Genomic DNA, 26,439 nt, shown 5'->3' on the forward strand with positions numbered 1-26,439 from the left:
CTAACATAAGTAAAAATGCATTTAGAAGGGGAGGATAAAGTTAAACGGTACGGTCCTGGCTGTATACATTTTTAAGTAGATGGTATCGGTGCTGGTAGTGGTGGTAGTGGTAGTGGTGGTGGTTGTTGTTGTTGTTCATTTTACTTCGACGAGAATGATGAGCATGCGTACTATACAGAAGAAGAAAAATAAAATTATATTCATATCGAAAGACGCGAACAATAGCGCAGTTATTGTATCGTCGCGTTACACGTTCATTTTAAGTGTTCTTATAGTGATATGGAATTTACCAAAGGTACGAGATTGATTGTGATTAAAAAAAAAAAAGAAAAAAAAAAGACATCTTAAAACGAAGCACACATTTTTATATCGTACTTCAACGCGTGTTTTCAACCATTCCTCAACAGATTTGGATTACGCAATCGGCTGGAACCGATTAAATCTTCAATTCCTCGGTGTATGGCCGGATTCGGATAAATTGGATAAAAACTTGGGCTTTACTAAATATCGTTGGATCGTTCACGCATTTTTCATGCTGGGATTTATAATCTTACCGCAATCAGCGTATTTGATAATAATCTGGGGTGATCTTGATTTAATGACGGAGGATTTAGCAACTGCAAACGTTCCTGTTACTATAGCTTGTTTCAAACTATTCATCATTTATTATCATTCGAAAAGTAAGAATTCGGTGAAACGCGCGGGAACAACGTTTATCGAATAACAAGTGATGATCATCAACATTTTATTTAATATACATTTGATGATGATAATAATCTATTCGCTTATTTTTCCTAGCACTTAATCCACTTCTAAGTGCTTTCTTTGACGATTGGAATAGATCAAAAAGTCATGAGGAAAGATCAATTATGCTGAGCAATGCTAGAAAGGCGAGAACGATATCGATGTTGTGTACAGTTATGATACAGATTATGACAACGATATACATACTTCTTCGAATCACTATGATATTGCAAATGCAAAGGGATCAAATGGAACCGGATCGAACACTCATTTGTCCTGCTTATTTTCCTTACGACGTTAGGAGAACTTCGGTATTTTATTTAACTTGTCTTGGACAAATATTAGCGGCTTACAGTGCTACGGTTTCTTATACAGGTGTCGATAGTTTTATCTCGATGTTAGTTCTTCACGTTTGCGCACAAATTTCAAATTTAAGGTTAACCCTTAAATCTTTGGCTGATGGAAGAACCTTGAAAGATAGGGAGACCGATAATTTCATCGAAAAATTAACGTTAATCGTTAAAAGACACGAACATCTCAATTGGTTGGTTTAATCATATCACATTTTTCATTATTGAAATTATATTTACACTTATGCGTTATCGAGTTTGATGATCGTCGATGTATTTTAAAGGTTCGCTCAAACGATCGAAAATTCATTCAACATTTTGATGCTCGTACAAATCCTTACTTGCACCATGCAAGTGTGTTTTCAAAGTTATCAAGTCAAGGCAGTAAGTTAAAGATCTGAAAAGAGAAAACAAAGAAACAATATAGTTGTCCATTTCATTTCAATGTTATACGTTCATTTTGTTTATTATCTTCCTTTTCTTTTTTTTCTTTTTTTTAGATATTAGGACAAAATAATGGCGAGTTTCCTACAGTTCAATTAAGTTTCTTAGTATTATTTGTTGCCGTTACTTTAATACATCTATACATTTATTGTTACGTGGGTGAAATGCTTATTGTTCAGGTAAAGGAAAATAACATTTAAATGTCAGTACGCGATATTTAACCTAGTTGTGTGATTAATTAGAGCTCCGGTATGAGTGAATCCGTATACGAATCTAAATGGTGCAACTTGTCTCCGAAGGAAGCAAGGAATCTTCTTTTCGTGATGCACCGATCAGCTATCCCACTTCGTTTGACCGCTGGAAAATTTAGCACGTTCTCCATGAAAACGTTTAGCGAGGTAAAAAAACAATAGATAGAAATACATCATTAATTCGATTCTAATTCTAATTATTATGTAAATTATATCTAATGTTTTATATTTTCTTTTCTTTTTCTTTTTTTTTGTTCTTTTCATAGATCGTAAGAACTTCGATGGGATATCTTTCGGTTTTATTGACAATATCGGAACACAGAGATTAATTCTGCAAAAAATGAAAACGCCATTCTAACAAACCGATAAAATAATAATCATTCATTCCAATATTTCGAAAATTACGAATTAAGATTGGTTAAATGGATATATATGATATAATTCTAATATATTCGTGTAATAAAAATAATACCGCAACTTCCTCTTACCATTTGCTGAATCTGAATTCGTCACGCACCAACGTTCGATTGAATATGACCACGAGAACGATGACCGAGCATTATTTCGTTTCGTTAACAAATTCACAAGAACCTGCACCCGTTCCCACGAGAAAAAGTATCCTTCTTCGGGTTTTTAAAATTATACAATGTAATAATACGAAGGGAAAAATGTTAGTCTACCAAATTGTACGTAAGCGAAAAATGAAAAAAAAAAACAAAATGAAAACACTACCAATCCACGAAACCTTTCTCATTTGGTATTTAAGCCCTATAGTTTTTTGTTTTGTTTTTTTTTTAGTCGACCGACTCAAACTTTTCGCGAGATTTATTCCTCAAAATTATATTCCAGTGTATACTAGAAAGAAAAAAAAATATAATCGATAATAATATGCATTAGCGATTCTTCTCACAAATAACGGGTTTCGCGTTATAAAGTTTGACCCTATTCATTAAAACTATCACCGCCGCATTGTTTTTCTTTTATATTTTTATGGAGCATGCGTGATATTCAACCCTTTTCGAGAAAACAAATTTACTTATAGTTCGTTCATACTCTTTCTCTCTCTCTCGTGTCTTAATCTATCGAAAAAATTTGACAATTTACTTTTATTCAAGTTTTGTATGCCGAACAAATATGGATTACGCTATTGGATGGAATCGTTTTAACTTGTCGGTATTAGGAGTTTGGCCGGAACCTACGAAAACAACGTTTACATGGCGATTAATATCAGCCATTATCTTTTGGACGAGTACGACTGTGACATTTTTGTTCATATGTGCACCACAAACAGCAGATCTGATTTTGAATTCAACAAGTTTGGACGAAGCTATCGAAAATTTATCTATCAACATACCAATCGTATTCGCTTTGATAAAACAAATCGTCTTGCGGTATCACGGTAAAGGTAAAATATCATAATTCATTTTATTTCATTTCATTTATTATTTGTATTTGTTGAATGTTGTTTTTCTTTTTTGCTTTTTTCTTGAATAAAGCTTTGAGATCATTACTCGTAGAAATACTTCACGATTGGACTGACAATAAAATGATACCTGATCCAGAACGTTTGACGATGTTGAAAAATGCTAAATTGAGTAGACGAATATCACTTTTCTGTTCAACTTTGACATACCTAATGTTGACAGCCTTTATATCGCTTCAAACGTATGCAAACATGGCTAGTGCATCCGAAGTAGATCTAGGAGGGCTATTGCATCCTGCAACATTTCCATACGATACCAAGAAAAGCCCTTATTTCGAGATCACTTGGATGGGACAATTTATGGGAACAGTTCTAACAGCTATATGTTATTCTTGCTTCGATACATTTCTCGCTGTTTTTGTTTTACATTTGTGTGGACAATTGTCGGTTTTGCAATTGAATTTAAAAGAATTGTCTAACTTAGCAAAACGTGACATAACATTATTTCAAAGTAGACTTGGATTCATTGTCAACAGGCACGAACAATTATATAAGTTAGTATTGTATATTCTTTTTTTTTTCTTTAAATACATTTTTTCTCATTTCCATTTGCAAATATTTTTCATCAAAATTTTGTCCAACATCGATCCAACGATAATGATGCCAATTTGATTTTGTCCAAAATATCAATTTAATCTATACCTTTATCAATCGAAATTTCTTTTTCGTTTCAAGATTCGCCATAATAGTTGAGGATTGTTTCAATCTAACCCTACTCGGACAAACTTTAATTTCCACAGCTATGTTTTGTCTGACTGGATATCGTATGATTACGGTATATAAAATGAAATATATCTTTTTTATAAAAAAAAAAAATACAAAAGAAAAGAAAAGATCGAACATTTCAATTTTGTTTGTTTTCCTAGTCGATGGGATCACAGGAACAGGAATTGCCAATAGTCGGACTGATATTTTTTGTTATTCACGTAATATACACGATGTTGCATTTATACATTTATTGCTACGTTGGTGAAACACTTCTAGTCGAGGTAAGTCAATAACAAAGTTGGCCTCTTACTCGTGCCCAGCTAAGAATTTATCAACTTGTGCCTTTAAGAGCACTGGAATAGCTTTCTCCGCTTACGATTGCGAATGGTATGACTTGCCACCTAAAAAGGCAATGTGCCTGATGATAGTAATTTGTCGAGCAAGAATAGCCTTTCAAATCACGGCTGGAAAATTTAGTCCATTTTCTTTAGAGTTGTTCGGTGCCGTGAGTATCACGAAAAATATTCTCTTATTCGGAAATATCATATATAATTTATTTTTAATTACAGATCATGAAAACATCTGCCGGATATTTATCGGTATTACTCGCTATGAAAGATCGTCTAATTGAAGAATAATTATTCACGTTATATATGATTTACCCGCGATTGACAAATAATTTGTAAAATATTAAATATCATTCCTATGTTACTTGTGTACTCTGTATGTAATTTTCTTTTTCATAACTTTGCCCTACCAAATTATCAACGTATTGCTAATAAAAATTAATTAAAACAATAAAAAAAAAAAGAAAAAAACAATTATGCAGTACAAAAAAAAAATTAAAAACTCAACGATCTTGCAATAGAAATGTACGAATGTTGATCGCTAAAAAACAAAATGAAATACCTTTTCAATTATGAATAATTTTCGTAGACACTTCCTGTGTTATTTCGCAGCACATCTGGACTTCAATTCACTTATCCGTTTTATTCCCCTTTGTTAATATCGGGAAATACTGAATATATGTTATTACGTATAATAATGTACAAGGGATTACAAAGCGTTGAAAATGGGGAAGGTTGGATATGGAAACTTCAACGAGGTTGCTTATTTAAATGCGTTCGGTATATTATAAGGGAAGATAAAATCGTACTACGAGATTCCAAGTAGATTAATTATTAAATACCCAGTGATGGATACTTCATTTTAGTTTGACGAGCATGCGTGTTGGAAAAATAAAAAGGGAAGGACATCTATGTCGTATGACGAACTAGAAACGCGCAGTCGTTGTTTCGTCGCGTATTACAATCGTCATACGATGCCAACAGGATTCGAAGAAGGTACAATTTTTCAGTGTAATTTTTTAAATTTCCCTCCAATAAATAAGAAAAGGAAAAAAAAAGTCTTTAAATATTTTTAACTTTTCGTTTATACCCCAACGCGAGTTATTATTCCTTTCACAGATTTGAATTATGCAATTGGCTGGAACCGATTCAGCTTAAAAATACTTGGAATTTGGCCTGACTCAAAATACGCCGAAAGTGATCCCACTTTATCGAAATATTGGTTCATTGTCCATTCATTTTTTATGTTCGGATTTATAACATTACCACAATCGGCGTATCTTCTGATGATCTGGGGTAACATTGAACTGATGACAGAAATTTTAGCGACTGCCAACGTACCCATTACCATGTCTTGCATTAAATTGTTGTTCGCGCGATATCATTTGGAATGTAAGTGAGATTTCGGTGATACGTAACAGTGTTTTATATCACACACACCCACACACACACACACACGAGTGATGGAAAATAAATAAAAAGAAATAATAAATTGTTTCCAGCATTGAGACCACTTCTAAGTTCATTTGTCGAAGATTGGAAAAGACCGAAAAGTGAAAGCGAGAGATCAGTCATGTTGGATAACGCTAAAAAGGCAAGAATCATATCGATATGGTGTACAACGTTAGCACACTTCATGACTTCGATTTATATTATACCTCGAACCTTAATGATTGCCCGAATGCAGAGAGATCAATTCGAACCACAACATACGGTCGTCTATCCAGCTTATTTCCCATATGACATTAGTGAAACACCGACCTTTTGTATTTCGTGTTTCGGACAAATCGTAGCAGCGTACAGCGCTACCGTGTCATACATAGGCGTAGACACGTTCATTACAATGTTGGTCCTTCATGCCTGTGCCCAAATTACAAATCTAAGGCGTGCACTTGAAAATTTACCGAACAATCAATTTACCGAAATGGCCAATAATTTTACGCAGGAATTGAAGTGGATCGTGAAGAGACACGAACATCTCAATTGGTTGGTCTGTCTATCGAATGTGTTTATTTTATCGATGATTCATTATGCGATTGTGATTAATTATTATTATCATCCAAGGTATGCCAAATCGATCGAGAATTCGTTTAACTTGTTGATGCTCATTCAAATACTGGCTTGTATCATTCAAGTGTGCTTTCAAACATTTCAATTATTTCGCGTAAGTCGATTGCATAAATGATTTATATTATATTTTTGTAATTATTTAATATGGGCTTTTTTATTTCCTTTTTTGTTTTTGTTTTCGTAGATAATGAAACAGGATGGGGATGAATTTCCTGTAGAACAATTGTTTTTTGTTGTATTATTTGTAGTTGTTACATTGGTACAACTATATTTGTATTGTTACGTTGGAGATATGCTTATCGTTCAGGTTAACAAAATATTTTTTGTATATATTTAAATTATATAGGAACTATGCATTATGTGATATGTGTTAAACAGAGTTCCGAAATGGGCATGTCAGCATACGAATCGCAATGGTGTAACTTGCTCCCTAAGGATGCACGAAATATTCTTTTCGTAATGCATCGATCTTCGATTCCACTTTGCTTAACAGCCGGAAAATTTGGCACATTTTCGATGGAAATGTTTTCCAACGTGAGTGACAAAAATTCATTTATCTAGACGCATTATTATATCTTTTAAAAATATTTTTTGTACATTTGCAGATTTTGAAAACGTCAATAGGATATCTTTCAGTGTTGCTAACAATATCAGATAACAAGAAATAATTTGATACAATTGATAATAAATGGAATAGAAATAAATGATACGAATTTCATTTTTATTCGCGTAACTATTACGTGATCGCACAGTACAAGATTTAACTGAATAATCTTAACGAATGTTTGAAATAATTTTCAAGGACCCCGTAAAGTAGCTACAATTTTGCATATTCGTTTGGAAAAAGAACTTTGCAATTTGGCATGATAATTTTTATTTGTTTAAGTCCCTGAAATTTATTTTTACAATTTGTGTACAAACCATTCGGATAAATTCTATTTATAATGATTATATATATTATTTATACAATTTTAAATATTTAATTAAATTATATACGTATATAAATATTTTTTGAGACGTTATGTTATAATACATTCCTATAAATAAAGGAATTACGATCTGACTTTCTTCATTGTCATTTAACAATTATATATAATCGTACTATACGAAAGTATATTACAATTACATAATTCTTAAAGAAAAACGGTATGAACAAATTTCCATCGTTTTAAAAACAAACGTCGATAAAGTAACATAGCTAAAGAAAACTTGTTCTAACCACCAGAGTCAAGTGGTGTCGATGGTTTAGGTTTTCTAACGATAGAGGGACTTGTTTTAATGCACCCCTCCCCTCCCACACTCTTATAATTTTCATCTCAATTGTATGTAAATATTTAACAAAAAGCTTTTGTCAAAATTTCGTCAAAGATGATGGACAACATTGAAATTTGGAATTAACGAAAAAATTAAAATCACGTAAAAATGACAATTTTTCCCAAGTAATCGTAATCGAGATCGATTCGATTTTGAAACGCAAATCATTTCCTATGGTTACTGTTTATTTTCATAGAGCATGCGCCAAGAACACATATATGTTAGAAGGACATAGCTCGCGAAATACGAAAGAAATGAATTCGAGATCAGTCCTAGACGTGTCTCGGACGCATGAACTAACTCGTGCTTAAAAAAAAAAAACAAGAAAAAAAAAGAAACAATTATAAGAATCAATTTTAATAAATCGATCTAATTTTAAATGAAATTACAATGAACATACAAAAGGTGTCAAAAATTGATTACGCTTGTGGATGGAATCGTTATACCATGAATTTCATAGGGATTTGGCCAAACGAAAGAAGACTCGATCAAATTTCAAGCTACAAAATTTTGACGCCAGTATGCTTGATGTTCTGTTTCATCTGTCTACCTCAAACGGTTAATCTATTCTTCGTCTGGACCAATTTTAATCTCGTCGTAGAAAATTTATCGATGGGTAACATATCCGTCACGATAGCACTACTTAAAACTATCTTTTTCTGGTTGAATGGACAATGTAAATAAATAATACATTTTTTAAATATATAGATATATATTAAATTAAATTATATATTAATTAAAAAAGAAAAGAAAAAAAAAAAAACATTGAAGAAATATGATAGAAAAATTGGATTGATTATAGAACAAAAAATTCCTTCTCCATGCAAGCTCTCAAATATCTTCTATCGTTAATGGAAGAAGATCAAAAAGGTGCAACAACCGAAGAGGAATCAAGGACGATAAGGAACACCGTAACTATTTCGAGAAAAATATCGATCAGAAGTACACTCATGTGTCTAAGTGTCGTCATTGTTTACGCTATACTACGCTACGTCACTATACTGCATACCGGTCGAAATCTTTTATTTCGAGCATATTTTCCTTACGATACACGAATCAGTCCTAATTACGAGCTAACATTTATAGCACAATTAATAGCAGCATTCTATGCTGCAACATCTTACACAGCTGTAGACACATTCATCGCAATGTTAGTTCTACATATTTGTGGACAACTTTCAAATTTGAAACGAGAGTTGATAAATCTACGATCTATGACCAGTGACGAGTTCAAAACTAAACTAACCAACATCGTCGAGAAACATGATTATCTTAACAGGTATGATGTTAAAAAAAAAAAAAAAAGAAAAAGAATTGAAATTTATGTTAAATTAAATTAAAATTTTGTTAGGTTCGTTGATACGATCGAGAATCGATTTCACATAATGCTATTGATTCAAATATTGGGATGCACCGTGCAATTGTGTTTTCAATGTTTCCAAGCACTTTTGGTAAGATATAATAATTGTAATATGATCAGATTTGAATTAATATTTTTAATAATAATTTTAGTATTTGAGTATTTTTAATATTAATATTATATAAAAACTGTCAGTATATATCGTAATAAAATATCAATTTTATCAAATATATCCCGTATAACGTAACTCTATTCCGATTATATAAATAATTTATTTAAAAATATTGATCAAATAAATAAATAAATGGAGCTTGTTTATATTAATTACAGTCGTATATCGAAGGACCAGATGAATTATTTATTTTGGAAGTATCGTTTCTAATGCTCTACATATGTTACATTTTAATTCAGCTTTATCTTTATTGTTACGTTGGCGAAAGACTACTTTCGGAGGCAAGTTAATTTAAAAATGAAATATACAAGATATAAAGTTTAAAAATAATAATATTTCAGAGCACGGATATCCTGCAAGCTGTTTACGAATCTGAATGGTACAATTTAAAACCGAAAGAATCAAAATCACTTTTAATGATCATGTATCGCGCAAGATCACCATTGTATCTTTCAGCTGGTAAATTTTGTACCTTCACACTAGAATTATATAGTAGTGTAAGTATAAAATATTCTAAAAAAAAATATTAAGACTCTCAAATATATTATACTAACGATTCAATTTTAGATTTTGAAGACATCGATGGGTTACATATCGGTTCTTTATGCAATCAAAATCAAAACTTCAACATGAACAACAATCAACACACGCTTCAAATTGTTATATAAAATATTATTATTTCAAAGAGTAATATATTTCACAATATTATTTCTTATAAATTCAGTAAAGAGCTTCTATTATAATTATCACGTAAATTAGTTTCCCTAATGATAGATCGTACGTCGGTAAGGTAATATATCCGAAGGAATATCTGATAAGGAGCCCTTAACTAACCGCAAGAGTCGAGGTGCGCAGAACACAATGACATGTTTCGATTTTCTTGGTATAGAGGGACACTTATTTAAAGGAACACCAAGGATGATTCCAAAGTTTCCATTAGAAATATTCTTAATTGTTTAATTTGTCAATAAACAAATGAAAATAAATAAAAACTGTGTTAATCGTTAAAACAAAATTCACGATAAATTCAATTTATAATCGAGTCAATATAAATTAGAATTAAATGAAAACTTAAGTTGTTATAAGTATAATATTCGAGTATTCTCAGTGATAGTGAGCATGCGCTAAATAAATAGAGACGATTGAAATAGCTAAAGGAACTGAGAATATCAGTTCTTGATAGATCGTTCTCCCGAGAACCTAACATGGATTTTAATCCAGGTATAAATTAACAAAAAACATTTAATATTTCTAATCATACGTGTCACATTTCGTATTTCGAATAATATTTTTTTTGTCTTTTTTTGTTTTTTCATTTAAATAACACTATCATTAATAAAATTCAATCGATCAATTTGCATGTCAAAGTTTCATACGTGGATTACGCATCTGGTTGGAACCGGTACACCATGAAGTTCATAGGGATTTGGCCGGAAGAAAGAAAATTTAATCGAGTTTCAAGCTACAAAGTGCTAATACCAATTAGCCTTATGTTTTTTTTTATGGCTGCACCACAAACCATTAATCTTTATTTCATATGGGGTGACTTCAATTTAATCGTGGATAATCTTTCGGTGGCTAACATTACTGTTATCATCGCGCTTATTAAGATGATCACCTTTTGGTTCAACGGAAGAAGTAATTATTATGTTTCATTTTATTTTTTATACAATTTACTATAATTAACTAGCAAAGGAAAGATAACCAGGTATTCCTGATGCTTTTTATTTCAAATCTATGCATAAATATTATGCATATAGATTATATTAAAAATATTATGCATTTAAATATTATAATATATATTAAATATTACACATTTTTTAAAATGTCTTCTTCCTTTATTGGTAAATTCTTTATTGTACAAAATACAATTTATTTATTTTATCAGTATTTATAAAAATAATTTGGATCATTCTGTAATACGAATGTTCGTAATAATTTGTCGGAAAAAGATTCTCCCGTCAAGATTATATATTAATATTTAATTATAAATTCCGATCAAAAATATTTTATTGAATACTGAATAAATAATGACTCTTCTTAAAAGTTGAATTATAAATTGATTTTTTGTTTGTTCCGATCGATGCGTAAGCTATCAAGATTCTATTGTCTTTCATGGTGGACCATCGAAAAGAGGCAAAGACGGAAGAAGAAATCAACAAAATGACTAAAATTGCTAAAATATCAAGGAGAATATCAATTGGAAGTACAGTGATAACTAACAGCGTAGTTGTACTTTGGGCTATCTCACGATTCTTGTTGATGCGTCGTACCGGTCGTGCATTATTCTTACAATCATATTTTCCCTACGAGACATTGGTCACACCAAATTTTCAAATAATATCAATTGGACAAATAATATCTGCCTTTTATACAGCAACAACTTACACGGCTGTCGACACTTTCGTTGCAATGTTGATATTTCACGTGTGCGGACAATTAGCAAATCTTCGGCGACAATTGAAAAACATTTGCAACGATAAAAATGGAAATTTCAAACAAAATTTTGCCGATATCGTGAAGAAACATGATTGCCTTAACGAGTGAGTTAACAAAATAATTATTTTATTTGTATTAATAAACTCGGGAATGAGTTTTTTTCTTAACAATGATTAGGATACATTTCGTTTGTTTAGATTTGCCAACACGATAGAGGAAAAATTTAATAGAATGTTGTTGATGCAAATGCTCGGTTGTACCGTAAAACTATGCGTTTTATTCTTCCAAGCACTTTTGGTAACAACAACAACAACAACAACAAAGATTCCAAGTAAAAATTTCATAAAATTATAATATTAACGTGTTTATAATTATTCTAGTCGATTACTGAAGAAAATCAAGAACTGCTCGTGTTTCAAATATGCTTCCTAACACTTTACATATGCTATATTCTGTTACAAATTTATCTTTATTGTTACATAGGAGAAGAATTAGTATCAAAGGTATATTTGTATTTATTTTTATTTCAATAATTCTTTTTTTGTTTTTTTAATAATTTACCTTTATTGTTTAGAGCAATGAAATGGCCGACGCAGCATACGAGTGCGAATGGTACAACATAACTCCAAAACAAAGTAAATATCTTATTTTAATGATTCGTCGAGCACGATCACCATTACACATAACCGCTGGTCGATTTTGTTCATTCAATCTTCTTCTTTTTACCAAAGTGAGCAAGGAAAAACAATTCGTAACTATTTCGTAATTATTTATTCATTTGATTTTCTATTCTACAGATTTTAAAAACGTCCATGGGTTATTTGTCTGTCCTGTATACAATGAAAGCCAAACACGTAGAATAAATTTTACACGTTAGTCTAAATAATTAATTCTAAAAATTCAATTAAGGTATCCTATTATATATATATATATAGTATTCGAGGTTTCATATAAATTAGAAATAATTCATGATTCCGAATGAAACGTGTATATCAAAAACTTTGATCGGGAAGAAATTATTATATCGTTTCGTGAAATATTTATTTTCTAATTTAATATAAAAAGAAAAAAATAATATATATAAAATGTTATAAAATACGAAAGTCAGTTCGACGTCGATAAAGTAACGTGCCTGCAATGTGGATACTAATCGAATAACCATATGAGTTAAAACACGTACAAGTATCAGGCTTAGAACTTTTTAAACAAAATTTAGAAAAACACTTATCAATAATATTTAAATGTAAAATAAGAAAAACCTTAAACTCGCGCATGAATATTTGTTGATCTTTTATAACACACCTGCGCGTAAAACATACTATAACAAAATATATGAAAAATATTGAAAAAGCTTAAATGAAAATATATGTACGAAAAAGTGATATATACAAAAATTACTATAAAAAAGATTAAGGATAATAAATTACGTCGGTAAGGTATCATGCACAAACACAATACAGACATTAACATAGTAACCGAGTGAGATATATTGAAATGTGTTATGAGATTGTTTAGTATTCCTTACTATAGATGGCCATATTCAGCATGATCCTTAATAATTATTATTCGAATTTTGAGACATATAAAATAAAATTCTTAATTTGTTTTCGTTGTTATATAACTTATTAAACAACAATGATAACACCTGCGAACGTGAATTATTTGTAACATAATTTAAAGAACAACAATTGAGAAGTATAAGAATTCAATCGTGATTGATGTTATGGAGCATGCGCTAGAAATAAGCGCTTTGAACGTAGAAAATCTTTGGAGGATTAGTTCTTGATACGTCGTTGTGACGATAGCTTACATGGATGTTGATCGAGGTATTAAATTATTAATCCAAAATATATTAACATTAAATTATTATAACAAAATATATTACGTTAAATTAAACAATCCAATAAAAAAAAAACAAAAATAAGAAATATTTCTTGATTTTTTACAATACTTCTCGTTCAATATATATAAAATTTCAATATTTAATATTAATTTTCAATTAACAATATTTACATATTATCTCGATCGATTAACATATCAAAGTTTCCTACGTGGATTACGCCTGTGGTTGGAACCGAAAAATTATGAAGTTCATGGGAATTTGGCCGGAAGAAAGAAAAGTCAACAATGCGTCCAGTTACAAAGTGTTATTCCCCATCGGTTTTATGATACTTTTCATTACCATACCACAAACAACTAATCTCTACTTTATATGGGGTGATTTCGAATTAATCGTGGAAAATCTATCGGTTGCAAACATGACTATTACGATTGCTGTATTGAAAACAGCTACTTTTTGGTCCAACGGTAGATGTAATTATAAACATTCAAATTATTTCTCTTAAAAACAAATAATATATTATTTTCTAAATATAATAGAATTTTGTTGAATTATTTCTACAAATTTATTACCAGCCATGAAGGTACTCTTAACGCATATGGAAAATGATCGAAAAGAAGCCAACACCGAAGAAAATATAACGAAAATGACAAGAATTGCTGACGTTAGCAGAACTATAACAGCTGGAAGTATAATAATGTGTAATTTTCTTGTCATACTCTATGTGACATTAAGAATCGTTTTGTTACCATACACCGGACGATCACTTTTTTATAGTGCTTATTTTCCATACGACACACGGCACTTTCCAAATTTCGAATTAACTCAAATTGGTCAAGTTACAGCAGCATTTTACGCGGCCAATAGTTACACAGCTGTGGATACATTCATGATGATGTTGGTGTTACACGTGTGCGGACAATTTTCAAGCCTCAGAAAACAATTGTCCAACTTGTGTTGCGTAGACAAAAATCATTTTCAAATTGATCTGATCAAAATTGTGGAAAAATATGATATGCTCAACAGGTGAGAAGAAAATAATAAGAGAATAAGAAAATGTTTTTTTAATTTTTCATTAAAAAGTTTACTTCATAGTTATGCTGAAACAATCGAAGATAGATTCAACAACATGTTGCTTATGCAAATGATCGGTTGTACTGTACAACTCTGCGTTCAATCGTATCAAGCAATTTCGGTAAAAAAAAAAACTCTGAAATTAATTATGTGTATTCATTTGATATTTCAAGAAAATAATATCAAATTCATATGTGAGTATTCTAGGCACTTGTTGACGATGATCAAGGATTATTGATAGTCCGATTATTCTTTTTTGCGGTATACACAACATACGTCATGCTTCACATTTATTTGTATTGTTACGTCGGTCAGAAACTTTTTACCGAGGTAAATCATTTCATTTATATATTTATTGATACAAAAATAAAAATCATAAATATAACATCGTAGGGTACGGAAATGGCTTATGCTGCATATAATTGCAACTGGTATAATTTATCACCAAACGATGCTAGATGTCTAACAATAATAATGTCACGAGCACAAATATCATCGCGTATTACGGCAGGAAAATTTTGTTCTTTTAATCATGTACTTTTTAGCAACGTGAGTTAACGAATTTTATAATATTCTCTTTCTCTTGTTATAATAAATAATATTTTTCTTAATCTAATATTTTATGCTTTAACAGATTTTGAAAACATCCATGGGTTACTTGTCCGTCCTGTATGCGATGAAAACCAAAGATATGGAGTAAAATATTCAAAATAATTATTTAAACTAACATTAGATATATAACTCAATTTTTTACAATAATATTACGATAATTTAAACCAACGATCTAACGATCGTACCTTTGTTTTTTAACTTTCTATCGATTTATATCGTGAAATCTTAGATTAAAAAGATTTTACTTTACGCTGATCACACAATGGCATCGTCGGTAAGAAAAAAATGATGTATGGAATCTCTCTCAATAAAGTAACCACAAGAGTTAAGGTATATTTCAAGTAACTAGGGGCTTAGAAATTCTTACCATAGAGGGATCTGTTTTAAAACAATCTAATTCATAACTACGGCAAAGTACTCAAACATGAAAATATTAATAATTGAAACACCGAATCAATTTCATTCAAAATAATAATAAAAAATACTATTCACATTTTTACTCTTTGACAATAAAAATTATTTAAGAGATATAAATTTATAAAATTCTTAATATAAAAAGAAATGATAATAAACAACAGTCCTTAAAGAGCATGCGCTAAGAAGAAATACACTTGAAACAAAAATCAACCGAGGAGGATCAGTTCTCGATACGTCGCAGTAACGGAAGAACCTACATGGATGTATCCCGAGGTATAATAAATTACCTGACAAAAAAAAAACAAAAAAATTATATAAAAAAAAAAAAAGCATTCGATCAAATTCATCATTAACGAGATTATAATATTATTAGTTTCATCAAATCATTAGAACTTCTTACCTTCTGTTTATATATGAATAACTTACTAATACTTTGTCGATTGATCTCAACATGCTAAAGTATCCTACGTGGATTATATTTGTGGCTGGAATCGTTACTCTATGAAGATTTTGGGAATTTGGCCAAAAGAAAGAAAAATCAATGAAACATCGAGTTACTTGGTCCTTCTACCACTTAGCATGATGTTACTAATCATCAACGTACCGCAAACAATAAATCTCTACTTCATATGGGGTGATATCGATCTTATTATCGAAAACTTGTCGATTGGAAATATGACCGTGTTAATTGCGGTCTTGAAAACAATTATCTTTTGGTTCAGTGGAAGATGTAATTAAACGTATATAATTATATTAGATTAATTTTTTTCTTTCGGAAATTCGTATATACGTGTCTTCTTATAAAAAATTAATTATTCGATATTATATAAAAAAAAAAGAAAAACAAATATTTTTTTTCTTTTCTTTAAATTTTCTATAATATAAATAATACTTATAGAAAGAAGAAAAAAAAAAAAGAAAGATTCGTCATGAAAATAAATTTTCTTTTTAACGAATTATATTACTCAAGCCATTAGTGTTCTCCTATCAAACATGGAAAAGGATCGAAAAGAAACTAATGCCAAGGATGAAGTTAGAAGAATGATGAGGATCGCGAATATTTGCAGAAAGATATCTATCGGTTGTACTTTAACTTATTACATGGTCATCATTCTTTTCATCATTCTACATTTGTTATTTATACGTTATATCGGTCGAGTTCTTATAATACGCTCATATTTTCCATACAATATACAATCAACACCGAATTACGAGTTAACCATTTTTGCTCAAATCTTGGCTGCATGGTGCACAGGCGGAGTTTATACATCGGTAGATACTTTTGTGGCTACTTTAGTGTTTCACTTGTGCGGACAACTGAACAATTTGAAACATAATTTACGCGATTTGTATTCACACGATGGCAATGAAATTAAATTGAAAATTGCTAAAATCGTTAAGAAACACAATTCTTTGAACAGGTACATATATATTTTTTAAAACCAAAACAATTTTTCGTTTTTTTATTCATTTATATACGTATGATTTAATGAAATCGAGTATAACGATGTTTAATTAATGTTTTACTTGGATTTATTTGAATTTCAGATTCACCGAAACAATCGAACAAAAATTCAATGTCATGTTACTGTTGCAAATGCTCGGCTGTTCGTTGCAACTTTGTGTTACGTCTTTCCAAATACTTATGGTAAAATTTTAAATAAATAATATATATTTAAAATGTTAGTATATAGAATTTAAATATCATTACAATTATTACTAGGCCCTTGAAAGAAAAAATGGAGTTATCCTAGCTCAAACAACTTTCTTGTCGGCATACCTAATATACATATTGCTTCAAATATACCTGTACTGTTACATCGGTGAAAAACTCATTTCAGAGGTAAATCAAATTCACTTAAAATCAATTTCTTACATTTCGATTTTTCTTGATTTCTTTTTTCTTTTTAAAGAAAATTTTTGTCACAAATTGTTACGATTTTTAGAGCATTGGAATTTTTGACGCTGCCTACGAATGCAAATGGTATACTTTACCTCCCAGTGAAGTTAAATCATTGATGATAATCATGATTAGAGCCAAAGTACCACTTCGCATAACTGCAGGAAAATTTTGTTCATTCAAATATCAACTTTTCTGCAATGTGAGTTACAATATCGTGTAATTATTTTCTACTAGATTAAAAAAAAAAAAACAAAAAATAATAAAAAAAGTAACTTTTTATCAAATACCTATGACAGATTTTGAGAACGTCGATGAGTTACTTGTCGTTACTTCATGCAATGAATATCGTAAATACCGAATAAAATAAGCAAGTATATCAAAATGTATTATTATCTATTGTTGAAAAAAGTGAAATATATAGAAAATAATTTGATTATTTTATTTCTATTCTAATAATTCGTAAAAGCATAACACACAATATTGTCGATCATAGATTTTTGTCAATTTTTATTGATTTATATTTCTGAAAGTATTACTTCGAAGAGTATAATACTTAAGGCTGGTAACACGATACATCAATGTCGATAACGTAAAATATTTCCATAAATCTTAAAAGAAAGTGACCGCTGGAGTAACAATGCAAAGAAAAAGAAATATCAAAAGACTTAGAAATTTGTACAATAGAGGGATCTGTTTGATATGATCTTACGTACCTATAGCTATAACAAATTATTTCAAACGGAATAACAACAATAATTTCTATATACAATAAATCCAATTTCATTGGAAATAAATCATCCTAAAAAAAAATAATATCTTCTTTTAGCTTAATAATTAAAATTATAGTTTTCACTAATCATTTAATCAAAAAATATTTAAATATACATAGATAATACTATAAGAGTTGTCATAGAGCATGCGCTGAAAAGGAATACTTCAAACAGAAATCAAACTGGTAGGATCAGTTCTTGATACGTCGTTGTGACAGAAGTCGACATGGATGTGACCCAAGGTATAATGAATTACCTAAACAATTTACATTTAAAAAAAACAAAAAAAAAATACATTGAATAAAATTCATCATTAATCCAATTAACATATATATCAAGCCTATCATTAGTTTCATCGAATCATTTAGGAATATGATTTTAATTAATATAAACCATTACTAATACATTGTTGATCGATCGATGCAATTAAGTTTCCTACGTGGATTACATTTGTGGCTGGAATCGTTACACCATGAAGCTTTTGGGGATCTGGCCGGAGGAAAGAAAATTTCATCGATTATCCAGTTACATTGTTCTAATTCCACTCGGCTTAATGATACTATTCATCAATATACCACAAACAATAGATCTCTACTACGTATGGGGTGATATCGATTTGACCGTCGAGAACTTGTCGGTTGGAAACATGACCGTGTTAATTGCTGTCTTGAAGACAACTATCTTTTGGTTCAGTGGAGGATGTAATTACATTGTTTAATTATCATTTCTTTTATATTGTTATTAAAATAATAATTTAAAAAAATATTTTCTTTTTTATTTTCGTTTCTTTTTCTTATTTTTTCTTAACTCTCAATTAAGGTAACTTCTTTCTGATTCGCATTGAAATTTTTTATTATACTTGATAAAAAAAAATATTAAAAAAAAAATGATCTACGATCGAAAGATTTACTTTTTTTTTTTGATTGCAATTAATTGCATTACTCAAGCTATAAATATGCTACTATCCCATATGGAAAAGGATCGAAAAGAAACTAATAACGAAGAAGAAATAAGAAGAATGATGAGGATTGCTAATGTTTGCAGAAAAATTTCTATTGGAAGTACATTAACTTATTTCCTAATCGTTATACTCTTCGTTGTTATTCATCTACTATTAAATATCTACAAGGGACATGTTCTCATATTACGGTGTTATTTTCCATACGACAAACTTTCGACACCTTATTACCAGTTAACGATTATTGGTCAAACAATGGCTGGATATTGCACTGGTAGTACTTACACGTCTGTTGATATTTTCGTGGTTATATTAGTGTTTCATGCTTGTGGACAATTATCTAATTTGAGACAACAGCTTAAAAATTTGTGTCAGAAAAATGATTACGAATTTAAAACTAAACTTGCTCAAATTGTACAAAAACACGATTCTTTGAACAGGTATATATTTGTTTAGAAATTTAATTTTTGTTCACGATTTAAAATATATATTTAGACAAACTTTTTAATAACACGTACTGTAATGATTTTTTCTGTAAATAAGTATATTGTTTCTTTTTTTTTTTCATTTTTTAGATTCGTCAATATTATTGAAAAAGAATTCAATGGCATGTTACTGTTGCAAATGCTTGGTTGTTCAATACAACTTTGCGTTACGTGTTTCCAGACAATTTTGGTAAGATTTCAAGTAAATTTCTGGATATAAAAGAATATTAGTTTAAATTAAATTATATTTATTATTATTATTATTATTATAGGTCGTTGGAAGTGGTAATAAAATGGTTTTTATCCAAATATTATTTTACGGATTCTATTTGATATACGTTTTGCTTCAAATTTGTCTGTACTGTTATATTGGTGAAAAACTCATTTCAGAGGTAATCAATTTTTGTATGTTAAATATTACTCTCAAAAAAATGACAACAATTATGACGTTTGATTGAATAATAGAGCATTGGAATTGTCGATGCAGTGTACGAATGTCAGTGGTATCGTTTTTCACCTGATGAATCTAAATCTTTAATGATTATTATGTTACGGGCACGAATACCTCTTCACATAACAGCGGGAAAATTTTGTTCGTTCAGTCATAAACTTTTTGGCAACGTAAGTATTACAATATTTGACTTCTTTTATATTTACAAGATAAATAGTTCTTCGTAAAAAAAATTTATTGAATGCGCAGATTCTAAAAACATCGATGAGTTATTTATCAATGCTACACGCGATGAATGTTGTAAATACAGAATAAAATGTGTAAATATAAATATATATTGAAAATTGTACCAATTAAGAGTAAGTTATTAAAATAATTAATTATATTTTACGAAATATTGATTATTATCTTTTTAAGAAATTATTAATTATGTAATTCCTATATGTCCCCCTCAAAATGATTTGTATTAAGCAAACAATTCTTTCAATGCATAAGAAAAGATTAAATCAATATTTTGGACGTTGGAAATGTGTTGGAAAAATATTAGAATTCAGTAAATTTGGGATGGTACAATTTTTGTTTGAAACAATTAAATTGAATATAAATAATTATGCATTGATGATAAATAATTGTTATGATTTGCATGTGACAAAAAATAATGTAATTTTAAAACGTATAACTTTCTAATCGTAATCTACAAATGGAATATTTCTTTTACATTGATTTATAATTACATTATGTTTGTGACGAAAAATAAAGATTTAAAATTGACGCTAAATTTTAAATCAACTATTACATCTACTTAAAAGTATATGAAATAATATTCAAAACGTGTATTAAAATTTGGTGAAGTTTACTTATCATATATTTTGGTATGTTAATACCTATCGATTTATATTTTAAAACAATACCTCAAAATACTTAATGCTGGTAACAAAATGCATCGTCGATAACACAACGAATTTCCGTAAATCTTAGATCACCATAACCACTAGAGCAACAATATGTAAATAACAAGTTACTTAGAAACTTTCACCATAGAGGGATCTGTTTCATATGACTATAAAAATAGCTATAGCATTCACACACAAACAAACATAAAAATAAAAATATATTTCTTATAAATAAACGCGCGTAGGGGGACCATAATCGACAACTAAAGGACACATGCATTTATCAATTTTATAAACGAAAGTTATTAACGACATTAAATAAATATTCATTCCAAATATGTATATATAACATAGCACAGCAAGTATATTCCCATAGAGCATGCGCTAGAAAATATTTCTTCAAATAGAGAAATATACTAACAAGGATGATCAGTTCTCGTTACGTCGTTGTGACAGAAGCTTACACATGGATGAGCCCGAAGGTACAATGAATTACTGAACAAATAAAAATTGAAAAACCAAAAAATAAAAAAAATAAAAAACAAAACAAACACCATCAAAATTCATCACCAATCAATAGTTCGTACTAATCGTTAGTTTCATCAATATCATTAAATATTATATATTATCCATATTTATACACGATTATTATAATTCTACATCGATCGGTCAACGTAATAAAGTTTCCTACGTGGATTACATTTGTGGCTGGAATGGTTACTACCTGAAAATTTTGGGAATCTGGCCTGAGGAAAGAAAATTTAATCGACTATCCAGTTACATTGTTCTAATGCCACTCGGCATGATGATAGTATTCATCAACATACCGCAAACGGTAGATCTTTATTACATATGGGGTGATCTCGATGCGATCGTCCAAAATTTGTCAATTGGAAACGTAATCGTGTTAATTGCGGTATTAAAGACTATCATCTTTTGGTTTCATGGAAAATGTAATTATAAATCTTATTTCAATTTCAACATTTCATTATTTTTAATTCTTATACGATTAATATTTATAATTCGGATTTTTATTCGTCAATAATTATTTGATTATAAATCAAAATATTTAGAAAATAAAATACAGAAATTAATTTCTTTTTTTTTAAATTAATTACATTACTCAAGCCATTCGTACGCTGCTAATAATTATGGAAGAAGATCGGAAAGAAGCAAGTACCGAGGAAGAAGTGAGAACGATGATGAGGACCGCAGAAATTTGCAGAAAAATATCCTCTGGATCTATTTTAACGTATACCATACTTCTCTTTATATTCATCACCCTGCAAATTCTTTTAGTTTATATTGTCGGACGTGTTCTCATATTGCGTTCATATTTTCCGTACAACATACAACAGACACCGAATTATCAGTTAACTATTATTGCTCAAATGACGGCTGCATATTTAACAGGCGGAACTTATACTGGTGTAGACATTTTTGTAATTACTTTAGTGCTTCACGCATGCGGACAATTTGAAAATTTGATACAACGATTACGCAACATGTCTACTAAAACGGACGATGATTTTCAAACTAAGCTCGCTCAAATTGTTCAAAAACACAATGCTTTAAACAGGTATATATGATTTATTTTTATTGAATTTTTTTTTGTTTTTCATTTTTTTTTTTTTTAATTATAATTTCTAATCATTCGCGCGCGTAATCTTTTCTCAATTTTTGTTTGCAGATTCATCGAGACGATCGAAGAACAATTTAATGATATGTTATTATTGCAAATGCTATGCTGTACGATTTTACTTTGCGTTACATGCTTCTTGGCAACATCGGTGAGATGTTTAAATAAAAACTATTAGATTTGTTTAATTGAAAAATTAAAAAAAAAAAAAAAAAGAAAACATTTGGATGATTGTGTTTTTGATTCTAGTCAATCGGAAGAAACAATAATATGATGACAGTTCAATTAATGTTCTTTATGGTATATTTAACACATATTTTGCTTCAAATGTTTTTGTATTGTCATATTGGTGAGAGACTACTTTCCGAGGTAAATGATTTTATTTTCAATTCTTATGTTAACGGAAGAAAAAGAAAAAGAAAAAAAAATAATTCGATATTATATAGGGTACAGGAATTATCGATGCTACATATGAATGTAAGTGGTATACTTTACCACCCAATGAAGCTAGATCATTAATGATAATTATGGTTAGAGCACGAATACCACTGCAGCTTACAGCTGGTAAATTTTGTCAGTTCAGTCATAATCTTTTTACTAATGTAAGTAAAAAATATAACACATTTGTATAAGTGGATGAATTGAAAAATTTTCAATCTAATATAGGAAACAATTATTTCGATCGAACTTATTTTTATTTGACTAAAGAAATGAAAATTTTTATTTGCTAAGGATGAAAACTGTTCAATTCAGCCCTTGTATATTAAATATATATATATATATATAATTCATTATAATACATATACTCTGCAGATTTTGAAGACATCAATGAGTTACGTGTCGGTACTGCATGCAATGAATCTCGGAAATGTTGAATAAAATAAACTGATGTATTTAAATGTACTATCAAATGTTGAAAAGTAGTAATGTATTACAAAGAATTTGTTCTATTCACAATGTTATAAAATATTGAACTATATTTTAATGAGCTTGTGTTATGTTTCTCAAAAATTATTGATTATATCATTTCTACGGTATAACAAAAATTAGTCTTCCATAGTATTCAATTTTTTGCCAATATTTAAGGGAAAGATTCTGTTAGATGTTTGTGATATCGACAATGTGTGTCGGTAAGTTAACATACTCTAGTGTTAGCTAGAATGATGACAGAGTATAACCATGAGGGTTGTAGCACGCAAGCATACAACAAATCGCTTAGGGTGTTTTACGATAGAGGGATCTTTTAAGGATACTCCTTCATACAAAAAATACTACATATATATGAAAAAGAGTATCCAAATTCTATAAAACAATAAAACCTTTCGTAAATTTAAAGAATCTCATTTGCCCATATTTAATAGATTTTAAATAATTACATTTACGAATGGAATAAAAATAATCTTAAAAGTTGTTCCGGTCAAAACAATAGCTGATTTCATAGAGCATGCGCCACGCATGATTCGAGAATAATATTATACGAAATGCAAAAGATACGGTTGTAAAAGAATCAGTTGTTCTTGATACGAGGTTGTCATAAGAAGCAACATGAGCGTTGATCGAGGTAGAGATAGTTAACAAATTATTTCACTCCCTTTTTTTTCAATCAATCCTAACACTATTTTTATTTAATAAAAAAAAACTGTTTTAAAAATTTCTATTTATTATTAAATAAAATGACAAAAATGATCGGTAACGATAATTTAATCGCAATTTAATCGCAAAGACAAAATTTCTAAAGTGCGTTTAACGAATAAAATTTATTTTCTTATTTTTTCAAACGCGATTGTAAATTTTCTCAGATTTGAATAATAAATCATATTGATCCGAACTTATACCTATTGCTATTAGTTATGGTCACGCGATCATGACCACCAAATATGTAATTCTCAATAATTCCTGTATTTTCCGAAATCATTGCACACATTATAGTTGAAATCTAATATTATTATACTAACGCGACCTATGTTAACAAAAGTTTGGCAAGTTGAATACGCTTGCGGATGGAACTTATACACGATGAAATTCATTGGAATTTGGCCGGAGGAAAGAAGGCTCGATCGAATTTCAAGCTACAAAGTATTAATAGGGATTGCCTTCATCATATTTTTCTGCACAATACCACAATACTGGCAGCTAATTATCGATCGACATGATTTCGATTTAGTTATGGAAAATATATCTGTAGACAACTTAAATGGAACTATCGCGTTCATAAAAATGATCTTCTTCTGGTCGAGCGGAGAACGTAAATACATTTCATTTAATTCGACACACTATTAATTATCATGTCAATTTAAAATCACACAATTTAAATTTATACTTAATCGTAACATCAAGTTACATACTTAAATATTTTTTACGAAGTATAATTGTATTTAGTTAATTAACAATTCAAATGAACAATTATATTCGTAAACAAACGATGAAAATAATTAAACACGAACAATTATATCAAATTGAATTATTTTTCTCACATTTCATTTTCACATTTTGATCAAAGCAATAAAAGGCCTCCTTTCGGCGATGGAAGTAGATTGGAAAGAAGTGTCAACAAAAAAGGAAGAACAAAAAATGATGAAACTAGCAAGATTCAGCCGAATTTTAGCAACGAGAGCGACCGAAATAAGTTATGCACTTATCGCGGTTTACATTGTTAAAAGATGCTTGTCAATGCGTAACGAAGGTCGGCTACCATTCATCTCATCGCATTTTCCATTCGATTACTTGACCAGTCCGATATTCGAATTGACGTTCGTCTGTCAAGTTATTGGTGCAGTTTATTTTACTACAGTTTACACATCAGTCGATACTTTCTTAACAATGTTGATCCTTCACGTGTGTGGACAACTTTCGAGGCTACAAGAAGATTTGATTAATTTAAATTCTAATACGAGACAAGAATTTCAACAAAAATTGGGTTACATCATCCGAAGACACGATCATTTAAACAGGTAATTGTTAATTAATTATAATTTTATGATCAACCGCAATTTTAATTGATTTTTTCCAAGGTTCGTCGATACAATTGAAGACCAATTCAACATAATGCTCCTTTTTCAAATGCTTGGTTGTACATTGCAATTATGCATCGAATGTTTTCAAGGACTCATGGTAACATTTTAATAATTCAACAGATTCGTTTAATATTCAAGAAACTTTTTGCAAATTATTTGAAAGGAATTATTACTCGCTAATAATTTTATTAAAAATATTAACGCGAATGTGAATTTTAGTTAATGGCTGGGGAAGGTGAAAAGATGCCATTGATAGAAATGTTTTTTTTCGCGTTCTACGTATTCTATGTTCTACTTCAATTATATCTATACTGCTATGTCGGTGAGAAACTTTGGACAGAGGTTAGCCAATATTGTAATTTCACAAAATTTATTCTATATAAAATATTAAAATACCAATATGAAGTATGTCATTTAAGAGTACCGAGGTTGCACGAGCTGCTTACGAATGTAAATGGTACGATTTCTTACCCCACGAAGCAAAATCACTGATATTAATAATCCATCGTTCGCGATCACCTTTACGTCTAACCGCAGGCAAATTTTGTATCTTTAATCATGAACTTTACAGTAGCGTAAGTAATCGTTATACTTAAAATAAATAAAAAATATTATCTATAAAAACGAGACCTCCTGTGTACACTTGATATTTATATTACAGGTTTTGAAAACATCAATGGGTTATTTATCTGTCTTACGTA

At 29.7% G+C, this 26,439-nt stretch overlaps 4 protein-coding genes across 4 annotated transcripts; all 4 read left to right on the top strand.

Annotated features, from left to right (window-relative positions):
* Window positions 1-2,923: 2,923 nt before the first annotated feature.
* On the top strand, window positions 2,924-4,618 carry LOC106783954 (odorant receptor 13a-like). The gene is made up of 6 exons (XM_014742979.1): window positions 2,924-3,194; window positions 3,286-3,766; window positions 3,948-4,047; window positions 4,139-4,261; window positions 4,330-4,485; window positions 4,550-4,618. The coding sequence occupies exons 1-6, from the start codon at window positions 2,924-2,926 to the stop codon at window positions 4,616-4,618; spliced, it is 1,200 nt and encodes a 399-aa protein (XP_014598465.1).
* Window positions 4,619-11,406: 6,788 nt separating this feature from the next.
* On the top strand, window positions 11,407-12,545 carry LOC106783955 (odorant receptor 13a-like). The gene is made up of 5 exons (XM_014742980.1): window positions 11,407-11,786; window positions 11,880-11,979; window positions 12,063-12,185; window positions 12,257-12,412; window positions 12,480-12,545. Exons 1-5 carry the CDS (start codon window positions 11,407-11,409, stop codon window positions 12,543-12,545), a joined length of 825 nt encoding a protein of 274 aa, XP_014598466.1.
* Window positions 12,546-13,683: 1,138 nt separating this feature from the next.
* On the top strand, window positions 13,684-17,890 carry LOC106783956 (odorant receptor 13a-like). Its single transcript, XM_014742981.1, has 11 exons — window positions 13,684-13,995; window positions 14,098-14,548; window positions 14,618-14,717; window positions 14,804-14,926; window positions 14,990-15,145; window positions 15,231-15,292; window positions 16,570-17,046; window positions 17,174-17,273; window positions 17,349-17,468; window positions 17,572-17,727; window positions 17,825-17,890. Exons 1-11 carry the CDS (start codon window positions 13,767-13,769, stop codon window positions 17,888-17,890), a joined length of 2,040 nt encoding a protein of 679 aa, XP_014598467.1. The 5' UTR covers window positions 13,684-13,766.
* Window positions 17,891-19,253: 1,363 nt separating this feature from the next.
* LOC106783957 lies at window positions 19,254-20,279 on the top strand. The gene is made up of 2 exons (XM_014742982.1): window positions 19,254-19,696; window positions 20,207-20,279. The coding sequence occupies exons 1-2, from the start codon at window positions 19,254-19,256 to the stop codon at window positions 20,277-20,279; spliced, it is 516 nt and encodes a 171-aa protein (XP_014598468.1).
* Window positions 20,280-26,439: the final 6,160 nt, after the last annotated feature.

The sequence above is a fragment of the Polistes canadensis genome, unplaced genomic scaffold (assembly GCF_001313835.1).
Source record: "Polistes canadensis isolate GaletaPanama2010 unplaced genomic scaffold, ASM131383v1 scaffold_28, whole genome shotgun sequence".
Lineage (NCBI taxonomy): Eukaryota > Metazoa > Arthropoda > Insecta > Hymenoptera > Vespidae > Polistes > Polistes canadensis.